Source organism: Anomalospiza imberbis, chromosome 10, assembly GCF_031753505.1.
Source record: "Anomalospiza imberbis isolate Cuckoo-Finch-1a 21T00152 chromosome 10, ASM3175350v1, whole genome shotgun sequence".
Lineage (NCBI taxonomy): Eukaryota > Metazoa > Chordata > Aves > Passeriformes > Viduidae > Anomalospiza > Anomalospiza imberbis.
This window is the reverse complement of record NC_089690.1, coordinates 4,277,151-4,304,979: the sequence shown is the minus strand read 5'-3', so window position 1 is coordinate 4,304,979 and position 27,829 is coordinate 4,277,151. Positions and strand designations below refer to the sequence as shown.

The following is a 27,829-nucleotide window of genomic DNA, read 5'->3' as shown; positions in this document are numbered from 1 at the left end:
ACCCGTGCTAAGAGGCAAGACAAAATCTCTTTTAAAAGATACTGAAATACAGAAATTAAACCACTGCATCTGTGGCAGGGTATGAGCTAAGTGCCATCACCCTCTGTGTCAGAAATCTGAGAATGCAGGGGAGGAGTTGAAGAAACAAAGAAATAAATCATGCAGAAGTAAGTGCAGCAGACGAGAGCGTTGCTCTGAACTCCAAATCCCAGCTCTGGCAGCTGAGATGACGTACAAGCTCCAGCTGAAAGAGCCCTTGGACAAGCAGGCTAAAGTAGCATTTTGTATTTTCCTTTAAGATTTCTATCTCTTTGCAGAGGACTGATGCCTCACTGCTTTGTCTCATCACTGGTGTTGGAAGGAAAGACAGAACCTCCAAGGATGGTATTTTTCCAAAGGACAAGATGAGCATGAGGCTGGGGAATGATGCTGGGGCAGAACCTGCATTCTCAGACACGTTTGGTAAATGCAGGGTGAGAAAGGCATTTCTTGGGTTGCTGTGGCCCGTCCCAGTGCAATTTTCTACAGGAAATGAAAAGATTAGAGCAAGGCTCCCATGGGATATGGATAGTTTAAAAGGGTCAGATGATGATCCCAAGAAAAGACCAGCATTTCACAGTATTTCTCTGAGATTTTAACACACAGAGGTCTAATATAAATGTTTTATTTAAAGTAAAAAGTGTGCACAAATAAAAGGAATGATTACACAACAACATTCAAGACCATATTCCACATGAAACAAGAAAATAGTAGTGACAATATTAACTAGCAGAGCACCCATAGGAATCCAACTCGTGTACAAAAAAGAGGTTACTCCACATAAATACATCATGCTTCTGATGCAGACACGTTCTCCAAAAAACAAAACCTACTGCACTGGACTGTTTACACCCAATGTCCCTTCTGAATATTTATGACAGTTGCTGTATGCTTAACAATGAAAAATAACAGTTAATATCATGGCACTTCGGAGAAAATTAAAGTTTAAGAATGGATTTACTGTAATTTAAGGTATGTGTCATTGCAACATTCTTAATGGTTAGATATGTAAATAGAAAAAATACTTTTTCCGTGACATTATAAAAAAAATTAACTTTTGCTTTACTCTTCTGTGAAGAATGGCAGAAAGGTCATTCCTTACATAAAGTTATTTCCTTTAATACCTCATAGGAAATTACGTCACTGTAGAGACAAGGCTTTTCTTGTTTGCTTTAAATGATTCCCAGGTTTAATATCAGTTATGCCCTGATGTCTAAACTGATCATGTGGGTACGGGAGTCAGAGGCTAAACAATCACCATTTTCAAACTGCACATAGTGCAGTTCACTTGACCCCATTAGCTGCTCTCTAAAGGAAGGCTCACTCTCATATTTTACATTTGAAAAGATGCAACTTGAATTTAAGGAAACCTGATTTTTAACAGTGAGGAGGTTCAATGCTTCCCTGAAACTGAAGCCCCTCAAATCACTTCTCAGTTTTGGAAACTCAGCATAATACTAAAGAGTTTCCTATTCACATTGCAAAGAAAAACATGAACTAAATCTCATACCATGACACCAGTGTGGGTTTGTGCAATCTCTCTGCTTGCAGCTGACATGGAAGTGAACAGACATACACCAGAAAACTTGTGCTATGAAATTAGTGTTGCCATACAAGGATTTTCACAGAAAAACACTGGCCAAGCAAAAGTCTACTAAAAGCATCAGGTAATGTTTGCCAACTTGTGCTTGGAGATTCTCAAATCTGCTTTCAGTGACACTTATCTTCTCTTACGGCTCTTACACAACACAGATTCCTTTCCTCAATGTCTCTTAATCCCTTTTCCCCAAAATAATAATAAAAAATGGTACATTTGGCATTTCTTCAGCCCAACACATTCATAACTATTGCTTTAGCATTAAAAATCAGATTTATCTGTGCTGTATATTACACTGCTTACTAACATGAAATGTAAGAAACACACCTCTTAGTCCTAGTTTGGCCCATTCTTTCAACTGCTTTCCTTGAGCCTGCTACCAACATTTCAGGTTTGATTGTGAGTACAGTCAAGGGCAGAAGTTAAGGGAGTCATTGTGGACAGCACCTATTTTGTGCTAGATATGCTTTTTCCACTGGCAAAGTGGAACTCATTCTCAGCAGTGTGGCAGTAAGATAAAAAAGGAACCAATGCCCTTTTCCAGGCTGTGGCTGTACCGTGTGCACTTCTGATGCAGTTCAGACAGCAAGTATAAAAGCAATAAATAGGATGAGGTTCAGTATTAGCTGCCCATTACTGCTGAATTACTCTGTACAGATTTAAACTTCTCCAAGAGTTAAATGAATTTTTAATTAAACTGACACTTGATGCCATGTCCAACCCTTGCTGAAAGGGCCAGGCTAGGAAGGCACTCTTTGTATCAGTGTACAGTTCCTAGTGTGAGTGCTGGAGCAAAGTCTACCAATTCTGATATGGAGTTAATAGTCTCCTTCATGGTAGGATCAATATTCCCCATGAAAGCAGCCAGTCTTGACCTATTCAGTGTAAATATCTGCTCTCCTTGCTGTCATTTCAGTCTGAAGGGCATGAACAAAGCTCTAATTTCTATGTCTAGAACAGGGATATCAGATGTTCAGAGAGAAGAGATTCGGAACTACAGAACTGATAAGTTCTTACTCTTCTTGCTGAAATACCTGAAATCCTTGAAGGATAATTTATTACATCACCTGATGCAGTTTGTTTTCATTAAGCACTGAAAACCTTTCCTTGCTCAGAACACTATACTGGCAAACTATACAGTCAGACCCTTTGTTCAGTCAGGAGCCCCAGAGACCAACTCCTGCATTAAAATTCAAATTTGGCAAAATTGTTAGAAAGTTCTAACATTTTAAATCTGGCAGCTGAAGGTTCAGCATAACAACTATCCTGGACAACAATCAATACAAAAAGAAACTTCACACTAGGTGGTGGCAAGGGCAGGATGTTGAGTTACTCATTTTATGCAAGTGCATCCAAATGGAGAGATGTTTATCCATGCAGAAACAAATGGAGTAACAATTGGCACAGTTCAGAAATGGAGAATTCAGACACATTCCTCAGCTGACATCAAAAGAGGATTTATGTATTCAAAGCCTTCAAATTCAGACTGGTCAATCTTCTTCACAATATCACTATTAGGATTAAAAAACAATCATTAGTTGAGCAAAATTAAAAAGATAACATTAACTGATAGTCTGACTTAAAATTTAAACTGTTCAGTGGGCTGCAGTTGAGAAAATTTCCCTTCTCTCTTTTGTCCCTCTCTACTTTTACAGTTACCACTGAGTTTTTTTAACCCCAATAATGGTACCAAAACACAAAACCCCTCAAAAGCAGTGACTGGGCTTCACTCACTAACACACAAAGCAGTCTGCAAGGTTTGCAGTTTCCAAACTTGCCCTAAACAGTCAGTTTTGTAAGGACCTGAAAACATTAGGATGTGATAGATACTGCACCTGCATCAGCAACTTTTCTAAACATAATTTGTACAGTCTGTATTTAGAAAGGGATGAGGAAGGAAGTTAGATTTCAGACCTGATTAAGGTGCATAGGTAACATTCAATATACACTGTTTATATTTATATACTATGTGAATGTTATATAAAACCCCATAAAAATTTCTAAAATGTGAACAGGAGCAGTTCAATCAAACTAGAAAGGTCCTTCCCTCCCCATCCCAAATCAGGTTCTCTCAAAGAGTAAGGAACTACCAATCCACTACCAAAATCAAGCACTTTTTCATGCATTTTATAAAGGCTCTTCAGCCAGGATAATCTCACCTGACTACTAACAATATAAAACACCCAAACAAGTAAAAAAAAAAAAACCTTCTTCTCTTCTCTGAACTTCTTAAATTCTACATTACTTACTCATCATCTGGAGTGAGCTGCACAGGTTCATTGGTGAATTGGGAATCAAAGTTATCCAGACCAAATTCTCCAGATATATTTGGTTTAAATGGAGGCACCACTTGCTTTTGCTCCATCTAAGAATAAATGCACTTAGTCACACTGAGAGTAAGTTACCACCTATTGAATTATTTTTAAACAAGGCTGTAAATTACTATTAAGTTTCTTTTTTATACTTTCTACAATCATTCTAGTAATCAGTAATCTACTACATTTACTGTGTGTAAAAGGGAAAAAAGATTGTCTGTTGTAATTTTGGTACAATATAAATTAAGAGCTTAATGTTTTTGAGCTTAAGGTCCTCTCTTAGGCTCAAAACAGCTTTGTCAAGCTCAAAACAACATTGTCACTGTATGCAAAGAACCTCAGCCAAGGCAGGAGGCATTCACATACCAGATCCCAATCAACGTTGCGGAAGAAGGGGTGTCCCTGGATATCTGCAAATCCTGTCTGAGGATGGCAGCCCAAGCGTTCCTTTGGATCCTGCGCAAGGAAAATATTTTAAATTAATGCCACAGCCTACACATGAATAAAATGCCAATGTTACAAATCCCATGACAAATGAAACATCAGAGTTACAAGGAATGCTGAAGAACTAAATTAGCATTATTTATTTTGGAAACTGCTTCAGTTTACCCTTTGAAATAGGGAGGAATATATGGAAGCCCTTAACTGAATTTTATGTAACTGATTATGCTGATTTTCTTCATTTTCATTCAGACCTGTTAAACATTCCATAGGTTTTAGAGCAGGCTTGGTTAGATTACCAATGAATTTCATTCTTTCCCCACACCTTCCCTTGCTCCTCCCTGAACAGATTATGCCAGGAGATCACACTGGGGCAGTAACTGCAGCTCCTGGTAAATACTGTGGAAAGAAGCTTATTTGAACAAGACAATTCCATTTCCAGGTACAAACACTACCAGGGAGCTGTAACAGTGCTTAGTGAATGGTGTGACTTTCTTAGAATAATTTATCCCAATCTGGTTTCTCCTGTATCTCTTTCTTCCCACTCATGTAACGCTCACTAAAAACCAGCAAGTGCTTGGACTCATCATCCACTACCACACGTGCACCTTCTGGCATTCAGGCTGGAGAGCCCCCAGCAAGCAGTGAGCAACCCCCTCATCCTGCCTCAGGAGGATCAGAAGTCATCAGAAGCTGTCCAAGTGATTTGCTAAGCTGCTTCTCTCAAAACCAAACTCAGTTTGGTAAGTTTGCTCAATCTCCAGGTTAAAGAAGTCGCCTGGAGCATTTCCATGCCTCTCACTTTGGAATTTACTCATAATCCCAGCCTGAGAACCAGGAGCTTCAGATTTTAAGAGAAGTATCTGGAATAGGGCCCCTAGCCCCACTGAAATTCTGCTTTGGGCTCTCACCTTTTGTACCCTGTTTCTGTATATGGCAGATAAAGGACATCAGCTCTTACCTTGTTAAGGAAACTCTTTAGAACACCTGCTGCTTTCACAGAGAGGGATCGGGGAATTCGGATCTGTTTTTCCAAAATTACTGCAAGAAAACAAGGTTCCTATCAGCCTTTGCATCTTTGAAGTTAGTTTAAAGGCTAAGTAGAAGCAAAGCACTGGAGTGTAGGAACGCTCATGTACTTACCTTGGAAGAGATAATCTTCTGTGTTCTGATCAGGGTTGTCAGAGCTCCCTACGATGTCGAACGGCGACCGACCCGCCATCATCTCAAACATCAGCACACCAAGGGCCCACCAGTCCACGCTGAAGCCTGGAATTCAGGAGAGAAAACACCACTGGAGATATTGCACAACAAAAATACCAACACCTCTGGGACTAAAAACAGACAGAGAAGAACCAGTTCAAAAATATAAGTATTGCCAGTCTTTCCAATTAGTTGAATAAAGGAGAGATAACGACCACAGCAGACATTACGTGGATCATTATGTACACAACAGGAGGAGATGCTGTGCAGAGGAAATGCAAAGAGGTTGAAGGTTGGAGTTAAGCCCTTAACCAAGGTTTAGATAATATTTAAGCCTAGTCATTACTAACCAACAGTGCATTATCCAGGGTGGGAGATAAGGCCAAGGAGGGACTGTGTGAGTCTTAATAGCAACAAGTCACTCATTCATGGAGCAAAGCATATCTCCCCTACTATTCACTGCTAAAGGAAATCCCAGTAGCCAGGCTGGGGCTGATACAGTCTGGCTGGCCTAGAAAGCTTGTGATAAGCAGGAGTATCTGAAGCCAGCATGAAAGAAACATTTGATTGAAATAAGATGGTAAATTAAAAAAAAAAAATGTAAAGGGACATCTACTATCTAGGCCTTTTTGCAATGAATTTGTATCTTATCTATCATTGCTGCCAAACGTAAAGCTCCAAAACCAAACACAATTCCAGACTGCAAGTATATCATTAGCAGTATCTAAAACAGTTATAAACAATAATAAATTTGGAAGACTCAAGTTATTCTTCAAGACTGTTCAAAAGAATTTAAAATGTGCAATGCAGAGTATCTCATTTGCTTTGCATGATGTTTTCTGCTCTTCATTTGAAGGCTTTATTTACTTTTTCAGACAGGACGTGGAATCCAGACTGATCACGGAGATGGAGATTTTTCATTTTTTTTACAGTCTAATGGAGATTTTTACTTTCTACTGCTTAAACAACTCCAATAAGAAGAGATAAGGCAGAAGTCAGAAAGTAGCAACAAGAAATTCCATTTACCATAATCCTCTCCCCGGAGAATTTCAGGCGCAATGTAGTTTGGAGTCCCACAGAATGTGCTGGTTGTGTCACCAGGCCTCAGACCCTCCTTTAGGAAAAGATGGGAAGAAAATACACTTAACTGAAGATCCCTCACTCCTCTGCTAAGAGTTTCACTTTGAATTAAGTCCTGAATAACCAGCATTATGGCAATTCCATGGCGAAGTCAAAGCCGTGCTCCAGTGTCTTTGTAACGACAAAAGTTTTCCCAGGGGAAATGGGCAGTGCCACAGAATCCAAACAGAAGCAAGTCACTGATAATTTCAACTTCTTTTGAAATCACCTTATCCTGACTATTTCAGCCAAACCCTCCCAGACGAGTTGATCCAGGAGCTTTATGAAAACATAAACAGTACATGTAAGTGTAGTCTGTGCACTCTGACATTTGCCTTTTATCCACATGTGGAAGTGAAGTGAATATACAGCCTGTGTGCACTCTGTACAAAGAGAGACCTTGAAATTTCACTTTTAAAGGCTCTGCATCTTTTAATTTATAACAATTTCTTAATTGTTGATTTTCCTGGTTAGCAAGAAACTAGATCTTACCTTGCACATGCCATAATCTGTGAGTTTAATATGCCCTTCAGAATCTAGGAGCACATTATCCAGTTTTAAATCCCTGTAGATTATCCCTCGCTCATGTAAATAGTTCAGTGCTAGACTGATTTCAGCAGAATAAAACCTAGTGTAGACAGAAATACTGATTACTCAAGTAATCAAAAACCCAAAAGCACAATAACACAGTCTTGATAGTATGGTATTTTCTATACACAATCCCAAGTATTCTATTCTTTTTCCACAGAGAAATGGCAAACTGTTTATAATCATACAAATGTTTCTATGCACTTCAAAAATTGTCTTTAGTTAATAGTAATGCCTCCTGCAATCATGCCTTTTATCTCACCATCTGAGATTAAGCATATGCACCAAGAACTCAGCATTTGCCTGGACAGCTGGTAGTGGTTGTTGTACAAGAAACACATTGATATCATTAGACATTAAAAAAATACCACAAAACTGTTTTTCTAGAAAAAAATAGCAGACTGAAGTCATACAGAATAATGCCAATACAAACAACATCTAAACGCTTCCTGTTACAGTTCCTTCTTGAAACAAAAGCATGGTGGCTTGTAGCAGCAAAAGGAGGATGTAGTTTTACATTTTTTAAATCCTTAACATCTGGAGAGGATTTGCTGGCTCATCCCTCATAATCTTTGCACCGCTGCACTGTGTCAGAAAACCACCGTTTCGATGCAAGAAATCTGGAATGAGACACACCTGGCATGTTCCTCCGGCAGCTTCCTCTGCCTCTGCATATGGAACATCAGATCTCCTCCATTGACATACTCTATAACAAAGAATAACCTGGAACACACAGGGGTGTTACCAATGATTGTGTGCATGGCTGAAAGAGGTGTGAGATGTTACAGGTCTGTTACAGAACAATGCCCATTCCACTCCTCCCGTCTCTGGCACCATGGCTGGCTTTACCATTTTCCCCTCGTTTGAATAAATTCCCAGAGTTAAAAATCAAGTATACAACGTTTCTCTAGATAATTCCTTCATTGCTAAAGGAATGTAATGTTCCCATATTCCTCATCCATTACAGGTACTGCTTGTCATTACTACACACGTGACTGTATGGAGCCACATCAGTTTCTATTACTGTATAGAATAGAAAAATAATAATTTTCATCTCTATTACTTGGTTTTCCTTTTGAAAACTCACATTCTATTTTCTGAGTCTTGCTCACAGATTTGTCTTCAAAGAATCCAGGCAAGTTTGAGACAATTATTCCTCGGTTTTTGTACTTTTGATTTTCATCTCAAGCCTTTTTCCCCCTCCATTCTACATTCTCTTCTATCACAGATTCTCAAACCCTTTTTTCCTACTAGCTGCACTTCTCCTCCTGTCCAGAGTCCTTCCCACCAAATCTACCAGTACTTTACATTTTCCCATCTGAAAACCTCAGGTGCACATGGATGGCACTTGGATCACAAAATACTACAAAGATTTAAAAAACATTGGCTTTGCTACTTAACACTTGATGCTGTAAATTCAGGCCTTTGAGGTGCCTGATAGGATGAAATGTTTTTAATAAGACTTCTCTATTATTAATTTATGACCTTTACCTGCTTTCTGTCTGGAAGCAAGAGTGCAGTCCGACCAGAAAGGGATGATTTGAGGCCTGTTCGAAGACGTGTTTCTCTGTCTGAACCCAATCAATATCCTATTTTTTGAAGGAAAGTGACATTCAGAAAAGGATTGTTGCACTTCTTAGGTCAAGTATTAATGACGATTAGCAGAAAGACATTCAAGGGCTTTGCTGTCCTTGATTTACTTGCAAGAAATTAAATATCATATAGTTCTGAAATGTGAAGCAATAGCTGATAGCATACTTTTTATTTCCTGAATGTCCTCTACTCTCAGCCTCACTGTGTAAGCACCTTGGGAATTAAAACACACTGATCTATAAAAGATAAACTGGTGCAGGGAAATGTAAAGTAGCACCGAGAAATGCAGAAGGAATCAATGGTAGATTGAGAAATAAATGCAAAAGCTCTTGGACAGCAAGCTACAGACATTCCAATGTTTTCAGAGTAGTCTAAAGAAACCCAAGAGAAATCCACAGTAACAAGAAGTTTTTAGCAGTTTAATAGTGCAATTTCTGACATGCTTTCACTAATCACTGTGCAAAAATTGCTAAGATGGGGGTCTGATTTAACAAGCAATTAAAATAACACAGTGAGATTTCTTTGTGACAAAAACCCAGACTTGAACATATGAAAATCAGACTCCACCTGGCTACCTGCCCTGTGAACCTCCTACAGAGCAGTACAAGAAACCACATGTAGAATTCTCACTGAGTGCTGCAGCCCAGACCTGGCTCCCACCTCAGGGGGGACACTGGATCTGTCTGGAAGAGCTGCCCAATTCCCTGAGAACACCTTGCCCACCTCATCATCGTTGACAAGCTCTTTCTTCACCACCTTCATGGCATAAATGCGCTCGGTTTTCTTCAGTCGAACCAGCAGAACTTTGGCATAGCTGCCCCTTCCAATGACCCGGAGCAAATCAAAATCCTGCAGGCCCAGACTGGAGGAAGCTTTGCCACTTTCCCTAATGCTCATTGCCTGTGGATAAAGATGCACTGAAATGAAGAAGCAGCCTTGCCAGTGTCAGCAACTGCAAAAGTCAGCATTTCAAACAAGATTTCAAAATTAATATAAACAAGTAATTCAATTAACACTTGTTATCTTAAGACTGTACTGTCTTGGAAAGGTATGTGCTGGGAAACACAGGAGGCAAAGGAGACTTGGCAGATAAACAAACCATTTTTTGGGAGAATTTAGAACACTTTCTCAATCAAAGCACATCTCAACTCAAGGTTCAAAATAAAGCAGCATGTCAGCCACACATGCACACATCTCAGGAGCAACACAAATGTGCCCTCTGTGCTAATTTTCAGTTTGTGGCAAATTAAAACTACTAATTTCTTGAAATTGAGACATACAGGCTTTAAGATCTCTGCAGATTCTCATGGGCTCCTTCCAATTTCAGATACTCTGTGATTCTATGTACAGAGTTAGCTTGGATATTTTACCTCTTTTTCTTCACCAACATGGTCCAGGCTCTCATGACTCGAGGGATTGTATGGTATCACTGGAGGTACAAGAAAAATTTATTAGAATGTTGCAACACAACAGGATTTTCTTCTGCCTTAAAATTTCCACAGTCAGAGAAACACAGTTTAAATGCTTCAATTGCAAGTATTCAAAACAGATAGGCTGGCATTAGGACCATCACTCTGATTACCACAAGAATAAACATGTCTGGCCACCACTCCAGCAGAAGCTCTGCTAATGCTGTTAAGGGTTTGCTTTTGGGATTTTTTGCTTGATCATGGCATTTGAAGTACTCAGCTTACTAAATGTAACTGACAGCATAAATTCTTCTTTGTTTAGTCAAGTTTCTGAAACTGGTAAGATGTGGAAAATTGGAATTTTTATATTTAGACACCCCTTAGCATTAAGAAGCTGTCTTATTTTTCTTATTCTATGAAAAAGTAAAGAAGGGTTTTTAAAATAATTTGACTTCAAAGTTCACTTTTCAGCAACTTATAGTAATTTAAAGAAAAAAATGATTGCTCTTACCTGTTTCTACATTATCTGAATGCACCGATGATGGATCCATAGGCATTATTGGCTCCTGCAAACATAAACAGGATTTTTGCAATAGACTGTCCAAGTGTCAGACACATTATTTTAGAGTCAATAAATGAAATTAAAGATCCTTGAGGTATATAATATAGCTAATTTTAACTTTATAGGCCAACATAGTTACTAAAAACATACTTAATTAAATAAACAACCGCATTCTTTATTTTCCCTATTTTCTGGAAGTCACGACATAGAAAAACTCAAGTCCTTCAGCAGTATATATATTAAAGAAGGATTATATCAAATGAATTGCCAAAATATAGACTTGACTGTCTGCTTTATTAAACCAGGAGCAGTAATAATCTCAATTTTTAAAGAAGGATTAATCAAATGAATTCCCAAAATATAGACTTGACTGTCTGCTTTATTAAACCAGGAGCAGTAATAATCTCAATTTTTCTTGGGACTTAACAACTGAGGATGATTGAATTTCTTGGGAAAAAAGTCAAAATTTCTGCTCTTCATATTCCTTTGCTGTAAATAGGAAACCATCCAATAATCTATCAGATATTTAGAGAATTTACTCCACCTATCCATTCTGAAGATGCAAAATAGCGTGTACATATATACATGCTATGCAACGTCCCTGTGAAGGATGAGATAAACGTCCCTTATATGCTTATATGTGACAAGGGAAATAGTGTCAGATGTGCAGATTAGACTCCTGTCTTGACAGAAGCTGCAATTTGGCTTGGTGAACCCCAAACTTTCTTGCAAAATTCATGGTAACTATAAAAATTATGTTTCAACTACTGTGATTATTTGCAGGCTGCAGTTTGAAAACCAACAGTATAAAATGAGGGGGGGGGTTATTTGTTTAATTGGTTGGTTGCTGCTTTTTTGAGACAATTTATCAGGTCAGTTTTACTTACTGGCTGTAGTGTGTGTCGGCCACATTCACTGTTGACGAGTTTGTGACACTTCTTGTGCACGAGGAGTTTGCAGTTGATGCACTTGTAGCCCTGACGCCCCAGGCCCCATATCCGGTCAGTGCAGATGGCACAGTGAGCTCTCTGCAACCAGAAACCAATGAAACTCATTAAAGAGCAAAACTGAAGAATAAAACTATCCAGCCACACGTGCATCAACCAAGCTCATCTCCTCATTTCTCTGTAGGCGAGTCCTTACAGGAAGGCAGGAGAGCAGAAGCTTCAACACCTTAAACAACCAGATAATGCGAATGGGAAGGTCACCACACGCTGAAGGACATTCACAAAACAACTCCAAAGAGCCCATTGAAAACAAGGTGCCCATGGAGGAGGCAAGAGTGGAAACTGATTTAACTGTGATGCCTTGACAGCCTTTAACCCAGATGAGGCCAAAAAACAATAACAAAAAAGCTGAAGTTAGACATGAAGATGCTCAAGATGAAGTTTAGTGGAGACGATCTCAAGTATTAAGCACACAATACACTAAGCTTAGAGAAGAAGGAAAGATTATTGAAGCTGTCAAGGGACCCGAATTTCTCAAATATTTTGGGTTTGGTTTTTGCTGTTGCTGTTTTTAAACACAGCAGAGCCTTCTTGGTCCTTAGCTAATGATATTTGACCCTTGCTTCCTGAAAACATTCTGCATGATTTGTTATTTTCAGTTGATTACATGGCACCAGAAACAGGCTGCCTGGAGAAACATCTCAGCTTTCTCCTTTAAAAGTCATGAAAGAAAAGTCTGTGCATCATAAGCAAGTTCAGACCATTTTACTCATAGAAGTTGAAAAACTGAGTACCTACTTTTAGCCATCTAATACATTCCAGTTTGCTCTCTGGGAAGATTTTAAGGGAACACAGGAGTTTGACATTATGCTTTCAGCGTATATGTACAGTGAATTGCAACTGATTTGTTTTGGTTTTTTCTATTTCAAGTTCCTGATGATTTAATATTGCTTAAGTTTCCCAAAGATACAGGGTTACCAGAAGTGTATAGACAAAAAACAAAAATGAGAATAAAACTACCTGATAACTTTTCAAGGCAGTGGCATCATCATTATGAAAATAAGACATCCCTGTATCATGGCTTTAAGTACCCAACAAGAGTCTCACCCTGTTAAATCGTTTGGCTTGGAAAGTGTGACCATTTGCACAATAGAGCTTTCGCCACCGGCGGGCGCCTCGGCGATAAATGGACTCTAAGAGGAAAAACACAGGATTATATCCAGACAAATACAAACACAGAACTACATCATCTTCTCCTGGAGGCTTCTGTGCAGAGTAACTTGCAGAGTAAAGTTTCACTCCTGCTCCTTACAGAAAGAGAGGAATGCTCCAAGTATCTTTTCCTTTTTTTTTTTTTAAGTTTTGGAGAACATCTGAAGTAGAATATCCTGATCAACTCAAAGTTAATTCTGATTTTTCTGAAGTTAAAAGAACAGCGAGTCAAGAGAAGGTAAATTGTCTAAACGATACAAGCACTTGAGTGCAAAGTATACACATACCTCAGCTCAACTTGGGGAGAAACTGGGGAAGGGAAATGAGGAAGGGAGGTGAATTGGGAGCATGTCCCGATTTACAATTTACAAGCATGTCAAGATTGCTTGACAAATCCTCCAGTGTTTTAAATCCACAGCTGCCACTGTTAATTTTTTTTCATTTTTTTAATGATTACTTTATTTTTCATTATTTGAGGCATGTCAGAAACTTAAACTGAAAACTAAGATATGAAAAATTACACTGAGCTGTAAATCTCTTTCTGATGTAGTCTGCAACCTCATTTTTCAGATAACCAGCATTACCCATTCTGCCCAAGTTAACTTTTCAGCATGCACACGTAGATTGGATTGGTCAGAGGTTTGGACACCAAGCTGACAGATGCTTGTCTGCAGAACAGACACACCCTTTTTTATAAAATTTTAAGACTGGGGGGAAATAACCTCTTTAATGTCTAGAACATTAGTTAACACACTAGAGGTTTTTGGAGAATCCTCCTGATAGCACCTAAACATCAATTTCAAATGAATTAACCACAGATCTGTAAATAGTGACATGACAAGTCATTATCACTGGTTACAAGCCTCTGCTCACAATTGTCAGCCAGCAATCTGGCAACTCCCCAAAAGACAGGAATAGGATAAAAATCTGTCATGAATGAAGAGGCAAAAGCAAGGAAAGCAGAGTGACATGGGTAGTTAACAGGAATGTGAAATGCTTATTAACAATGATTCAGAAGTGAAAAACATTAAGTTTAGCAAGATTTCCTATTCCTTTTCAATATTTGATTTTTACAGATTCACATTATTAATATTCATAAGTGCAGGATGCCAAACCAAAGAACAGCATAATCTGCTAGGACAGGAAATCTGAACTGATTTTCTGTATTTCTTAGCTGAAATGCCTACTTACTATCTTCTCCTGGACAAGGCATGCCAGGGCGCTCTGGGACACAAGGAAATACTGCAAGAAAGGCATGAACTTCTGATTAGCTTTCATTTCAGACAGAAAATAAATCTTTGTGTTAAATACAACACTCCTGAAAGGCATTCAACCATCTAGAGAACAGCACTGACTGCACTTCAACAAAACCTTCTGTAAGAACAGGTGAGCTGCAAACCACCACAAACCCCTTTTGCTGGGCATAGCAGTGACATACAGGAGAAATACACTCAAAACACAGAATAAATGAAGCTATTTCTTAAAGACAGTAACTAGAAAAAGTAATGATTTTGGCTTTTCATGTGGCCAATCTTCACAGTTAATCAAGATTTCCAAACACTATAAATGTTCTCTGTGACAGTGTCCTAACTGTTACAGAGGATGTTGACTATGTAACTATTTTTTTTCCCACAATTTATTTAGCTTCAGTAACACTACCCATCTTTTCCAATTTATTTGGCTTCAGTAACGATCAGAGAGAAGTATAAATGTGGACAGACAGCCCTGGTGCCAGTTTAATCAGAAGCTTAACAAACACAAAAATTAATGGAGAAAGGGCAGATGAAAAATTCGATCCGCACAGAAAGAGTAAAATGTATCTACAAATGGATCATATTCTTCCCCTTTCTAAAACTCTGGGGGAAGCTGGAAAGTTGTCTTTTCCCTTCAAATGGGCTTGGTGATAAACTAGATATTTTGCATCTTTTTAAGAGAAGGAGCCTGTTAAGACTCTGTAGTGTAACACACCAACACTTCATAATGATGACTTTTCTGCTCTAACCTCTGATAAACCAAGATCGACCTTCTACTGATAAAAGTTACAAATAGCTAGAAAAATACTCTGGAGAAGCTGCCAAAATAGGCATATAACCCTGAACAATAAAAATTGAGCAGCTATACTTTAAACAGGGGCATGATATTATTAAGTTTAAAACTGAAGTACTTAATTTTAGAAAAGTCAAACTTTACATTAACCTGCCATCACAAATGGAGCTCATTAACTTTTTTTCCTAATAGAGATGCTGCTCTAAAGCACTTATCCATAATCAACTTTATAAATCTAATAAATAAATAAGTTGTACTTTATCACTTCTACCATTCAGTCAGCATGTGTCTCAAGGCACTTGGGCTGAATGAATGAAGAAACAGAGGCTGCATTTCATGACTAAATAACAGCAATTTTTTTTTTCTCCCTTAATTTAAAAAAGAGCTAAAAGCACAGTGAATGGTCATTAGCCTCCCCTGGCAGGATGGCCACAGGCCTGAGGGGAGAAGGGTGTGAAAGGCACAGGAATGGAAGGTAAGAATTCCACTCATTCACAGGTACAAACATGAGCAGCAGCAAATTTCAGTAAATTTTACCCACCATGGATCAGAAGCTCTGAATCCTTGTTCAGTTCATACAACCGAAAGGCCTCTTCTAACTCCAGCTGAGAGGAAACAGTACATGGATCTCCTGTGGAAAGAAAATAGCACAAAACTCAACCCAGTCAGTTCCATACCATTCAGTGGCTCCCTCACAGCTGGTTCCAGGATAATTATTGTAGAAAAAATCCAATATTCTCAAATGTGGTAGTATTTCTTTTTAACACTGTTCAAAGAGTATATATGAAAATAGAGTCATATTGAGTTCTTTCAGGGAAAATAAAAATATGGGATATTCCCAAGAGGCAAGCAGATCATAAAAACAAAACATCATTGCTACAAGCATGGTTACACATATTTCTGTACAGGAGGTGCAGGCTATATTCCAGCACCTAAAAGCCTTCTAAGATTACCTTTTATTTAATGGATTTTTAATTAAAATTGAGTCAATTCTATTTCACAGCTGCTTCAGCACTGCCAAGACTTGCACCAGGAGCTTGAGTCTCTCCTCAAACCTCAACAGAAACTTTTGACAAATAACGTAATCCAAATGCAACACCCTGTTTTTCTGATTTGTACCTACTACCTTCACACTCACACAACTATCCGAAATAAAATCCCTTAAAGAAAGGACACCAAGGCAGAAGAAAGGTGGGAGTTGGCTGGCTTTGTTTCTTATTTTTTTTAGTAAAACAACTGCAGTTTTGTTGACCATTTGTGATGGTGCAGACTAAATTACATGCCAAATCCTTGATGATAAAGTTTCTCAAACTTTTCTGTTTTCTTTGGTGTCTGATGCAGATTAGTAACATTATTAAAAAATTAGCTCCCTAAAAGAATAAGCCTTTTTCAAAATAATACTGTAACTGAAACATTTTAAAAACAATGTTGAATCTCCATCACCACTGCCCCAAAGAAAGAAAATACTTCTAGTTATTAGCTCAACTTATTTCCCCCCTCTTCATCAACACAAGATGTTCTGGTCAAGAACAAGGGATTTATCTCTTCCTGCTTGTCCTCCAGAATGAACAAAACTTTATTTTTAGCCCAAATCCCATACTATAAGTCTGCCTTTCTATATTCCTAATTTTTAACAGAAATACTACTTTCCATGTCCTTAAGTGGCAAACTGGTTATGGGTAACCACATTGGAGGAAGGCAGAATCATTTCCATCCCAGCTAAACTGGATCCAGTCTGGAAGTTTTACTGCTTTGCGTCCTCAGTCAACACCACAGTCAGAAAGTCCACAAGCAACACACCATTAACCATTCTCTTTGTGTTTAATACTGCAAGGCACCTAAATTAATACAGCCACTGCTAAAGCTTTTCAGTGCAACCACACACCCAGCAGCAGGAGGTACTTCAACTCACCCCACAGAAGTTTTTCCAGAGAATTAGTTTTGTTTCTAATGTATCCCAACGCATTTGTTTCCAATGTATCTCCCCTTAGAACAGGAAGGACAGGGACCTGGTGGAGCCAGCCCAGAGGAGGTCACAGAGTTGATTAGAGGGATGGAGCACTCAGCTATGAGGAAAGGCTGGGACAGCTGGGACTGTTCAGCCTGGAGCAGCTTTGGGGTGACCTAATTGTGGCCTTCCACAACCTGAAGGAGCCAACAAGGAAGCTGAAGAGAGACTGTCTACAAGGGATGGAGTGACAGGACAGGGGGAACAGCTTCACACTGACAGGGTTTAGATTGGATATTGGGAAAAAATTCTTCCCTGTGAGGGTGGTGAGGCCCTGGCAGAGGGTGCCCGCAGAAGTTCTGGCCATCCCATCTCTCAAGTGTCCAAGGCCAGACAGGATGGGGCTCTGGGCAACCTGGGACTGTGGAAGGTGACCCTGCTCAAGGCAGGGGATGGAATGAGATGATCTTTAAGGTCCTTCCAACCCAAACCATTCTGTGGTTCTATGCATTCTATGCTGTTGCAAAAAATACAAATAATAAATGTAAATGGCCCATTTTCAGTGTTCTGTCTTTATTGTTTCCTGCACATCAAAATCCCCCAGATGAGTCTCTGAAGCCACCAGTCATTTTCCACCAAACCACTTCCCCCTGCAGCTGGACACCTGGACAGTGCCCACCCAGGGCACAAACCTACACTCTGCAGAGCAGGGTGGGAGGAGAAGGAACAATTGTGTTTACTCAGACTCACTATGAGAATCAACAAACCAGTTTTTCTTCATTTGTTTCCGACACCTGTGCAAACAGTTCTGTGTTTCCTTTTGGCAGAAGCAAAAGAGGGTCTCAAGAACAAGCAAACTCAGAACAGAAGGTTTACAGACATCTCTCTCAACAGGCTTGAGTAGTACAAATCTTGCAGACAAAGACAGCTGGGATATATAGGAAAATATTTACTTTTGAGTTATATAGTGAGAAACAACAGACTGAAGACACACACAAGGCCAGTGTCCATCCCACAGGATGTTTCAGAAGGCAGAGTGAAGCTGAACTGACCATATATGGAAAAAATAGAAATTTGTCTAATATCAAATTTCTAAGATCATTCTATTTACCAGCTGTATCTGGAGATTTTGGAAACAACTCCACTCAACTAAATTATATCTTTGTGTGCCATTACCTCTATGAAATCAGAGTAGTTACACTACTGTAGGATGAGTGAAGCCCTCATCCTACAAAGGCATTTACTCTATGACAAATCAAAACCTCAGTGTCCAGGTAAATCCAGTTCAGTCAGGAAGCAGTGATGCCCCAGACCCCTTATCTTCTCTCAGACTATAAAAAGCATGAGTAACAAGTACCAGCCTACAGCACACACATTTCCTCATGCTACTGTTCAACAGTGAACTTCAGTTTTGGCGAAGAGGATGTGATACAGGAATTTTCCAGTAAAGCAAAACAGGTTTCTAGAAAGAATATCAACTGAAAACACTACAGAGTGGTGCTGAGAGAAGAGGCAGGGAGCTTGGCAAGAAGCCAGGTATTGTACATGCAAGAATTATTCACAATAAAGACACGAGGATTTGCTTTAAACACACTCCTCATTGGCAGATTAACTTTTTCTCCACTGACATTAAACCGTAAGTCAATTATTAAAGCAAACATGGATTGCTTGTGAAAATCAAATCCTACACATCAAAATAGTTCAGGCAAACCACAACCTTCCTTTTTTTTAATAAGCCTATCTCTAATTAAAGAGCAGAAATTGAGACAGAACAAACTGTGGCTTCAAGTAAATTACTGAATCAGTACATAAAATTTATTAAAAAAATATATATTTCCTGCTATGACTGACACTGCAGACTCCTCCCCTGCAGTGAGGAGACCATTATCTTCTTGATGATGAAACAACACAGCCAGCTTTTTATGAGGTAAATGTTCAACTCCCAGTAGCTCTGCTGCACAGCTCAGTCATAAACACTGTTCATTTTACTGTACTGCATCTGCCTGGTATAAATAACATTGGAATGATGAGGAGAAAAGAAAACCCCACCTGCTCAGACTCCCAAGACCACATAATCTTCAACACACCTGCCTGTATGGCACTGCCAAAAGTCAACTTTGCTCCACGTTTAGCTTGAGGCTGAATAAACTGGCAGTAGCCCAATTTGAAACGGGAGGAAACAGTTCCATAAGCACCATTTATGCTGATGGCTGCATGCAAACACCAACCAGAGCCAACAAATCACTGCACACTGCAGCCTTTTATGTACTGCATCAGCTAAAATAACTCCGCAGCAATCTCATAATTCAGAGGGCTCTTCCTTGTAGCTGTAGCTCAAAACCTACGTGTGCGATGAACTAATTCCACCGAGAAAACAGAACCTACAAATAACCTTCAAAAAAAAATTACTACTGTACACACACAGCTCAATGGACGACATCTGTTAACATGGAGAGCAGGCTCTGGACTCTTTTCATCCAAGGTAAACTTTAAGATGGATAATATAAGCACTAGAGATGAGTTCTCCATCAAGGCTGTCACTGCACTTTGATGAAAAGTTACTACACATTAGTATTTGGAAAAAGTTTTATTATTAGTTATGTGTTAATAGACGTTAGGTTCCTAAAGTAACAGCTGATATTAACACTTGAGATAAAATGTTTTTGGTTACACTTACAACTTAACTATACATTAAATTATATCAATATTTTAGATTAAGACTGCAATTTGTATAGCTTAATGACTGTTCAACTCTTTCAAAAATACAAGATATAAAGAGAATCTTCAGCAGTATAAAGGAGTACTTTGTTGCCTTCAGAAGAAATCCAAACATTGAATTAACATTTTCATAGTCACTGAGGTCTTGTTGGGTTTACAAAGACTTATAAAGAGAGCAAGCTACACACTAAGTAGAGTGAAACAAATAGATCTTCATTAAGCTCTACTTAAGAAGGCATAGGATAACTTATTTTTGGAGTCAGATTCTATGCTTTATAAGCTTATCTTATGAAGGCAGAGGGAAAGGAAAAGATGAAAGGGACAGAAAAGCTGGGAAGCTGAGCAATGTATCGATGAGCATTGATTTACCTTCCTCATCAATCCATTTCATGGTGAAAAGCTGCTCGGTGTCAAAGGAGCACATGTCTCGAACTTCACTGCACAGTCCCTCGAAGGAGATGGAAGGCTCAAAATAGGTTATCATGATGTCCCTGAGAAAGAGAAAAGTAAACTTCAGAAACTATTCCACAGAACATAACACATCATCTCTAACACCTTCCATACACCACTAATATTAACCCCATCCCTACTGCAGCTCCCTCCAAAATGTTAAAGTAAAATAAAGTACCTAAGTTCCCTTCCTATAGCAAAGTCAGGCTCTAAGTGATTTCTATTACTCCACATTTAATCCTCCAGGTATCTGCTTCAGAAAAACTCAGATTTCATGCCCAAGTAACCATGAAGCGAGTGTCAGCAGACATTAATTACACGAAGAAATTAGATCTCTTACATCAGTGGAAACACAAGAATGAAACGCTGCAAATGTTTGAATAATGTTCAAAACATATTTCTGATTTTACTTCCTCTTTAACAGTTATTAGTATCAAAATGTAAAAACACATACATCTACTCAAACTAAATTTTGATTGTGTAGATGTTATGAAAAATAACTGACAAATACTAAACAGATTTCCTAGCAGATTTGGGGGCATGTGTAAATATTCAAAGGGACTTTGAATAAAGAGTGGTGCTGCACACAATGAAGGGGAAGGCTGACAGAGAGCCATATACTTAGAATTTAAATGTACTGCTTTACTGTTATGCAGAATGGGTATTTCTGTGATAATTAAAAGTGAGTTAACCTGGTTTTTATATGTTAGCAAAAAAAGCTGGCCCACTGTATTGGCTGGGCCTTAAGGGGGTACAGGTGACAGGGCTCAGACCCTTAAACAAAAGAAGTGGGACACACAGTGAGAGGAAGGCTGTTTACAACACACTCCTCAAACATAGCATAAAAGCTCCATGTTTGAGCTACCAGATTAATCTTCCCAGAAAAACCTCACCCAGCTGGAATTGCTTTGGTGGGTGCCAGCGCCCAGGACTGTTTGGGGGAGCTAAAAAAAATAACTGAAGCAACAAAGTTTTTACCTGGTCAGAAATCCCATCAAGGTTCCTACCACACTGAGGTGTATGTATGCAGCAAGTTAAATATCTTTAAATCATCATGTGCACGGGCAGATTGAGATCAAGAAGGTGACTTAACATAAAATGCTGTGATTATGGAACTGGAACAGTGCTCAGGAGGGGCAGAGAGCACACAAAAACCAAACTGCCTGCCTGAGGCTCCTCTGAGAGCAGCAGCAGGAATAGAATCAACTGGCAATTCCTAAGCACTGTGGAGGAACAATGAGCCAGCTTCTGGATTTATGAGCATCATCAGTCGGGTTAGGTTAAATTAGGGGACAGACTCCAGTAAATACAGCAGGCGTGTGCCCAGGATGAACACAACATCTCTTCAAAATCTGAATAAAGCAGTCAGAAAGCTGCTACATGATCTGTGAGAGGAATCCCTCCAGTTCTTTCCACGTGAGACAAAATGCAAAACAAACAACTGGACCCCGGGATTTAGACACAGCACAGTCACTTACAGCACATGGGGCTTTATTTGAAAGCCCCAGTCACATCCATCCAACCCAGCAAACTGTTCTCTCAGACACAAAGGTCTCCCTTTTCATCTTCTACCGAAACACCAGCTGGGAACCCAATCCCAACAAGGTGGATCTGACAGCATGTCACTGTCACGGACACACAGCCACCACACAGCAAGCCCGGATTAGCAGGCAAAGCCTTAACCTGTATGTCCTGTTTTTCTGGGAAGGAAATAAGGCCCTGCTTAGTTAGCAGCTCCACTAAGTTCACCAACCCTTCCTCAATTCACATTTTAGCACAGATATATTCACTGTGGAATATGTTCTTAAACAAAAAAAAATAGTTCTGAAGAGTGCTGAGAGAGTATTTATATTTATCTAAATTTACATTGCAGGGGTTTCTGGAATGGAACTAGCCAGTAGAGAGTTTGTCAAATGACTACTACTGCCAGAAAAGCAGAAAGTTACAGACCACACTTTTTGAGACTAATCACTTCAGCAAAAACTGAAGATTAAATTATATATATATTAGCAAAATCTGCTCAGCACATTTTCAAATATGATGATTCAAGCTCACTTAGAATAGACTTATCTGTACTGCAGCAAAAAGGAAAAATCACAATGTTAAGATGTACTGAACAGCCTTGGAATCTCTTCATATCTCTAAAGTAAAAGCTGGTACCAAATGAAAAAAAATTTAAAATATCTTACTACTTGTTGGCACCTTTAAGTAGCAAACCAGTTTTCCTTCAGAAAAAAAGAGGAGTTTAATTATTTTGGAATTTAAGCATGTTCTCTAAATTACTACTCTAATAGCTCTAGCAGGACATGTGTCAAACAGTTACCAAATAATTTGGAATACCTCTTCTGCTATAGCAGACAGTAATCAGACTTTCAGAGAACTCTAGCCAACAGCAATATTAAAAGAGAAAGATGATGTCAAGTATAAACAAGGTTCCACAAGTAATATCTACATAACACAGGAACTGAAAGGTTACAGGTCCCCCTACTGCTTTATTTTGCCATCTGAACTCCCGTGATGACCCTGACACTTCCTGCTGACACAGGTCTCATTTTCACAATGGTTCTGCTGTCACACCTTTGTGTCTCCACACTTCTTGCCCCTAACACAGCACTGATGATGTCTTTGTTAGGAAAAAGCTGCATTCACTCAAGCCAAGAAGAAGCTAAACTCCACTGAGAAAAAATTTTGCATTTTAAATTAAAGTTAGTTGGCCAAATTAAGGGACAAAGGAAAGTGAATATGGACCACAGCCTGCTGACTTGCATTAAAGATACAAAATGTTTTCTTTTACTGAGATGTGGGAAAAAATTTCTTGACAATTGGCCTTTCCTTGTGATGAAGATAAGGTTATACACTGCTTGGAATAAATGCATGTTTGTCATAAAGCCATTCCAAGGTGAAATAAATACCTTTGTCCCCTCTTGGCACACACAGGAAATCAGAAGAAAATCTGATTCAAGCACACCTTTTGCACCACCACTTCTGGAGGTGCCAATTAACTGTTACTATGGAAGCACCAGACTTTTTACAATTTGTTTTAGCACTATTGTAGTTAGTCTTAACCAGGGACCTGTGAGTAGGAAACATGCAAATATACAAGACAGAACTTGTCCTGAATTACTTTCACTGAAAATGCTATCACTTCTATCTTTCATAAATATTAATGAAGATCATTTATTCATACTACTAGAAGGCCTGTCTGAGTCAATATCCTGCAAATACCAGAATCAGTAAAACATAAATTTTAGGAAGACTGAGAAATGGCAAATGGCAAACCTAAACACAGTAGAGAACATATTTTAAATACATATAGAAAACCATATTGTCCACCTTCCTGAGATCAAACAGCTTTCCTCACTTTCTTTTACAAATCACCCAAGAATTGTAACATCCTTTAACAAAAAAAAAAAGAACCATCCAACACAAAAACTCCAAAACCAATGCCTACAGTTAAACACAATTCAATATCTGTGCTTCATTTCTCTCTCTGATCCTAAACTCCTGTGAGAGAACAACCCTGTAAGAACAGACACTACTGCTTTAGCCTTGTCCACCTGCAGCCTCACATATCCCATAGCATGTATGGGGAAATGTACAGACACATTATACGTGTTACCTACATATCCACACGTGCATCACACACCTGGGCCAGTCATTCAGGCTTTTGGAAAGGTCTAATTAGAGGTCACTGCAATGAACCCCCACAGGACTCCTGGGGAATTCTGCAGTGTCAGGGTAATTTCTATACCATGAGGTGCAGCCACTGCCATTCACAACCATGTAAAATATTGCTTTCCCCTGCTCAAGTCTGTTTTTCGGCAGAAAATACATTGTCAGAAATAAATATTAATAAAATAAATAAATTAATATTGATTGTAATAATTAAATAAATATTAAAACAGCAAGAAGGGGGGAAAATGTATTCACAGGCTGAATCCAAAGTCTTCTTAATCTGAACGCTCTCCTACAAAGAACTTGATTGTCAGCAGACAACAGAATACGCTGTACTGAAGAACTGATCCAAAAAAGTGCCCAAGATAAAGAAAAATAAAAAGAAATTATGCAAGAATTCCAGAATCCTTAAGAAATTAATTCTCTGGAAATCCTTATGGAGGTAAATTTTGATTTTACAATTAAAATTTATTTTCTCCTCACACTTTTCCCACTCATGTAACTAAAGTAATTAAGTAATTAAAATTAAGAAAAGAAGGAGGTTTACCATGTATTATGAGAGGACTGTCAGGCGTGTTCTTAATTTGAACCAAATCAAACTGAAGGCGGGCAAAGCATTGGTATCTACCCCTTTTTATTAAAAATCTAACCTACATTACAGCCTACACAGCTAAAACCAGCATAACATCTATGTCGGGCACTGAAAGAATACATGATAGCAGACCTAATCGTGACAGAAAAATGGTTATTATAGCTGTTTGGTTTTTTTAAATCAGCGTGAATTCTACAGGATTCCTTGAGCACCAGCAGTGAATTATTCCTACCTGTTCCCTACTCCTACAACATAGGTATGAATGACGTAACAACTTCTTGTACTGACCTGACAAAAAGCATCTCCAGCAAATGAGGTAAGACAAAAGGCAAATTTTGAATATCATCAGAGCACTGAAATGGTTGTAATTACAGATGCTGCTCAGTGCCCTACACTGGGAGCTGCTACACTTTGTTACTGCATCAACAAAAATCTACCTTTGGAGTAACAGAGTGAATTCCTAAAACCCCCCTCAGGAACCTCTGCTACACACACTGCATAGATCACAGCACCTCTTTAAAATATGTAACACTATTTTAAGAATTTTAAACAACCAATCCCATGTGGAAGATAAGCACAGTTTAACTGAGAGAAGGAAATACCTGGAAGAGCTCAACTTAATGCTCTAATTCCCAAGTCTCTGGGAATTCCCCATCTCCTTATTCTCATGATCTGTGTTCCTTTTTAGGAAAATTTTCGGTCCCGTTTTAACATATTTCATGAATTTCAGATAAAGAATTACCACTGCACGGTTCAATGAAACAAAGACTCTTCAAAGGGTCCTGTGTGAAGTCTTTGTCTCGGCCGAGAAAAGCAATTGGGCTCCTGGCCAGACCCAGCCGAGTTTTGGGGATTCAGGCTCGGCCCTTTGCCCCAGGCAAGTATCCCAACTATCAGATTCCCAAACGTTTCAAGAACAAATCTGTGCTTCTAAGTGCTGGGTTGGGTTGTCTTGGTGGTTTTTTATTTCTTTTTCTTTTTAACCAGAAACTCTTTTTGGAAGATGAAAAGACCTTCACAGCCAGACTTTCCCAATAACTTCTACAACCCACTTAAATACTTCCATTAAAAGGAAATTAGGAGAGATTAACGTTTCCTGATTAACACTGTTTCCCATTAATTCCTCCATCCAGCTCTGAGACAGTTTATTAGAAGATCAAGGAAAAAGCTGCCCTTGGTATCAGCATTCAGTTCTCATCTCCGAGTCACTTCAGGGTAAGTGCAGGTAAAATGTTTGGCTTTGATATCCACTTGATAGTGTAAGTCTGAGAAGGGGCTTGAGTCTTTCTGTTGTAAGAAAGTGGAGAGAATAATTTGCTTACATCTCAGAATAAAGCATGACCAAGGCATTCAGCTTGTTAGTTTGTTGGTATTCACAATGGTTAACCAACACCCTCTATGACTCAATCCCATTATTAAACTGATAAGTGCATTAACAGATAAAAAGTCAATGAACAGGACGCAAAAGAAACATTCCAGCGCCTGTGAAATTATTACCAGTGTCATGAGCCAGCATTCCTGCCCAACGTAGCAGATTTTTTTCCTCACTCCCACAACCCTGGGCTGCTTCCTCCCTGCGCTAAAGCAAGAATCCATGTGATTGCATGTGGAAATGATCAAGATTAAAACTGACCCAGCAGAAGAAAAATAAATGGTTTTCACTCAGAAGAGTTCCCATTTTAGCTCGCTGTCTGACCAAATGAACACCTCTACCAGCTGATAGCCAGGGGCATCTTTGCTTCCTTAAGAAAAAGTAGATTAAAGGGACTGTGAAACAAAGAGCTCAGAATTTCACATACTTTGACAGTGTCTCACATGTCCTTTAAAGCCACAGACTGTGCCAGTCTCTACAGTAACTTCTACAGACTCCTGTCAAGAAAAGCCCCAAAGCAGACACAAGCCAGAAACCAAACACAGCAGCAAATACCAAATGCTCAGCGTAGTTTCTATACCTCTCCTTAAAATTACACAGCTAGAGATAGCAGAGAGCAAATACTGAAAATGTAATACACCTCCTCTTGTGCTTAACACATATAAGTGGAAGGAAGCTATCAAAAGCATCGTGTTCACTCTTAATCCAAAAATGCAACCTACATTGTTTTCTGCTTAGATCACCTCCCCTCAAACTTAATGGCCCAGTGAACTACTGGCAACCCTTGCACTGAAACTTATTAAGTCCTGTAACTGTTATTATTTAACAGTGGGCTGTGAACCCAAGGCAGAACTTTTCCTTTGTGTGTTATTGCTGGAGACACACTGAATAAGGCCCACAAAATTCAGATTTCCATTTCGCAGACATCGAGTATTTTGGTTGTTTTTTTTTTTTTAAACAGCCAACGCATAATTGACAGTAGATGCATCCGAGTTACCATTCACAGACTCCCCTGGAAATTGCTTGGTCCCTGGCAAACACCCTAAGAACCCATGAAACAAATTTTCATATAAACATTCTCTTCCTTTAGTCCTGAACATCACTTAACATAGAAAGACCAGGACCAAAGCTGGATCCCGAACATTCTGGCGTGTGTTATGAAGGAATATGTACTTATTACTGGCAGCCAAGGTCTGGCGGTGAAGGGAAGCAGGGTGAGCAGGGCAGAGGCTGCTCAGGCACATCCTTGTTCACCGGGACGGCCACCCCAGGAGAAGGGAGGATCCGACTTCCCCCCTGAACCCTGACACCAGTCCTGCACTTGACATCCATTTCAGCACGGCCGGTTAGTCGTGGAATGTTTTTCCTCCGCTCTTTCCCTCCTCCCCTAAAAGTCAGGGATACCCAGGGCTTGAGCCAAGAGTATCCCCGGGAGCCCGTGCCGGGTACCCCGAACACTCGCGGCGCCGCTTCGGACGCTCCTCTCCGCCCGGCCGTCCCGGGGGGCTCGGCGCCCGCACTCACCCCTTGTAGTAGGCTTTCACCCGGACCTGGTGGGCGCCGTCCCCGCCGAGGCTGCTCCCGAGGCCGCCCGGAGCCGACATGGTGCTCCCGGCGCCGCCGTCCCGCTGTGTCGGCATCGCCCCGCAGGCGGGCCGGGGCAGCCGCAGGCTCGGAGCGGGGGAGCCGCAGGCTCGGAGCGGGCCGGGGCGGCGGCTGCGCGACCCCCGCGCCTCCAGCGCGCCCCGCCCGCGCCGGGCGGCACCACGCGCGGGGCCGGGAGGGGACCGCGCCGAAGCGGTGCCGAGAGGGAGCGCGGAGCTGCGCGAGGCGGCGCGGGAGGGCAGCGCAGGGTTTTCCCCGCCGGGGCGGAGCAGCCGCCCCGAGAGCGGCCGGGCGGCAGCTCCGCCGCCCCGGGATGCGGGTGTCAGTCCCGGGCGTGTCCCCCTGCGCTCTACATGGGCTCTCTCCGACGGGACTCCACACCTGCGGAGCGGGATGCT

General features: G+C 40.0%; 1 protein-coding gene across 3 annotated transcripts; it reads right to left on the bottom strand.

The window, feature by feature from the left end:
- Positions 1-648: 648 nt before the first annotated feature.
- PRKCI (protein kinase C iota) lies at positions 649-27,829 on the bottom strand. Of its 3 annotated transcripts, none has more exons than XM_068200271.1 (18): positions 27,351-27,829; positions 20,107-20,228; positions 15,613-15,702; positions 14,217-14,267; positions 12,921-13,006; positions 11,754-11,894; positions 10,816-10,870; positions 10,266-10,324; positions 9,619-9,795; positions 8,794-8,891; positions 7,939-8,025; positions 7,207-7,342; positions 6,622-6,709; positions 5,536-5,661; positions 5,354-5,433; positions 4,318-4,407; positions 3,886-4,001; positions 649-3,147 (listed from the first exon to the last, which is right to left on the bottom strand). In XM_068200271.1, exons 1-18 carry the CDS (start codon positions 27,464-27,466, stop codon positions 3,060-3,062), a joined length of 1,806 nt encoding a protein of 601 aa, XP_068056372.1. In that variant the 5' UTR covers positions 27,467-27,829; the 3' UTR covers positions 649-3,059. The 3 variants fall into 3 exon arrangements, with proteins under 3 accessions (XP_068056372.1, XP_068056373.1, XP_068056374.1); XM_068200272.1 differs by lacking the exon at positions 27,351-27,829 and adding an exon at positions 25,197-25,215; XM_068200273.1 differs by lacking the exons at positions 12,921-13,006; positions 27,351-27,829.

Coding starts and splice junctions, on each gene's coding strand:
- PRKCI (XM_068200271.1), bottom strand. CDS start 27,466: ATGCCGACACAGCGGGACGGCGGCGCCGGGAGCACCATGTCGGCTCCG. Junction 15,703..20,106: donor GAAATGGATTGATGAGGAAG/GTAAATCAATGC, acceptor TTCTTTCCACAG/GAGATCCATGTACTGTTTCC. Junction 10,871..11,753: donor GCCGACACACACTACAGCCA/GTAAGTAAAACT, acceptor TTATGTTTGCAG/GAGCCAATAATGCCTATGGA.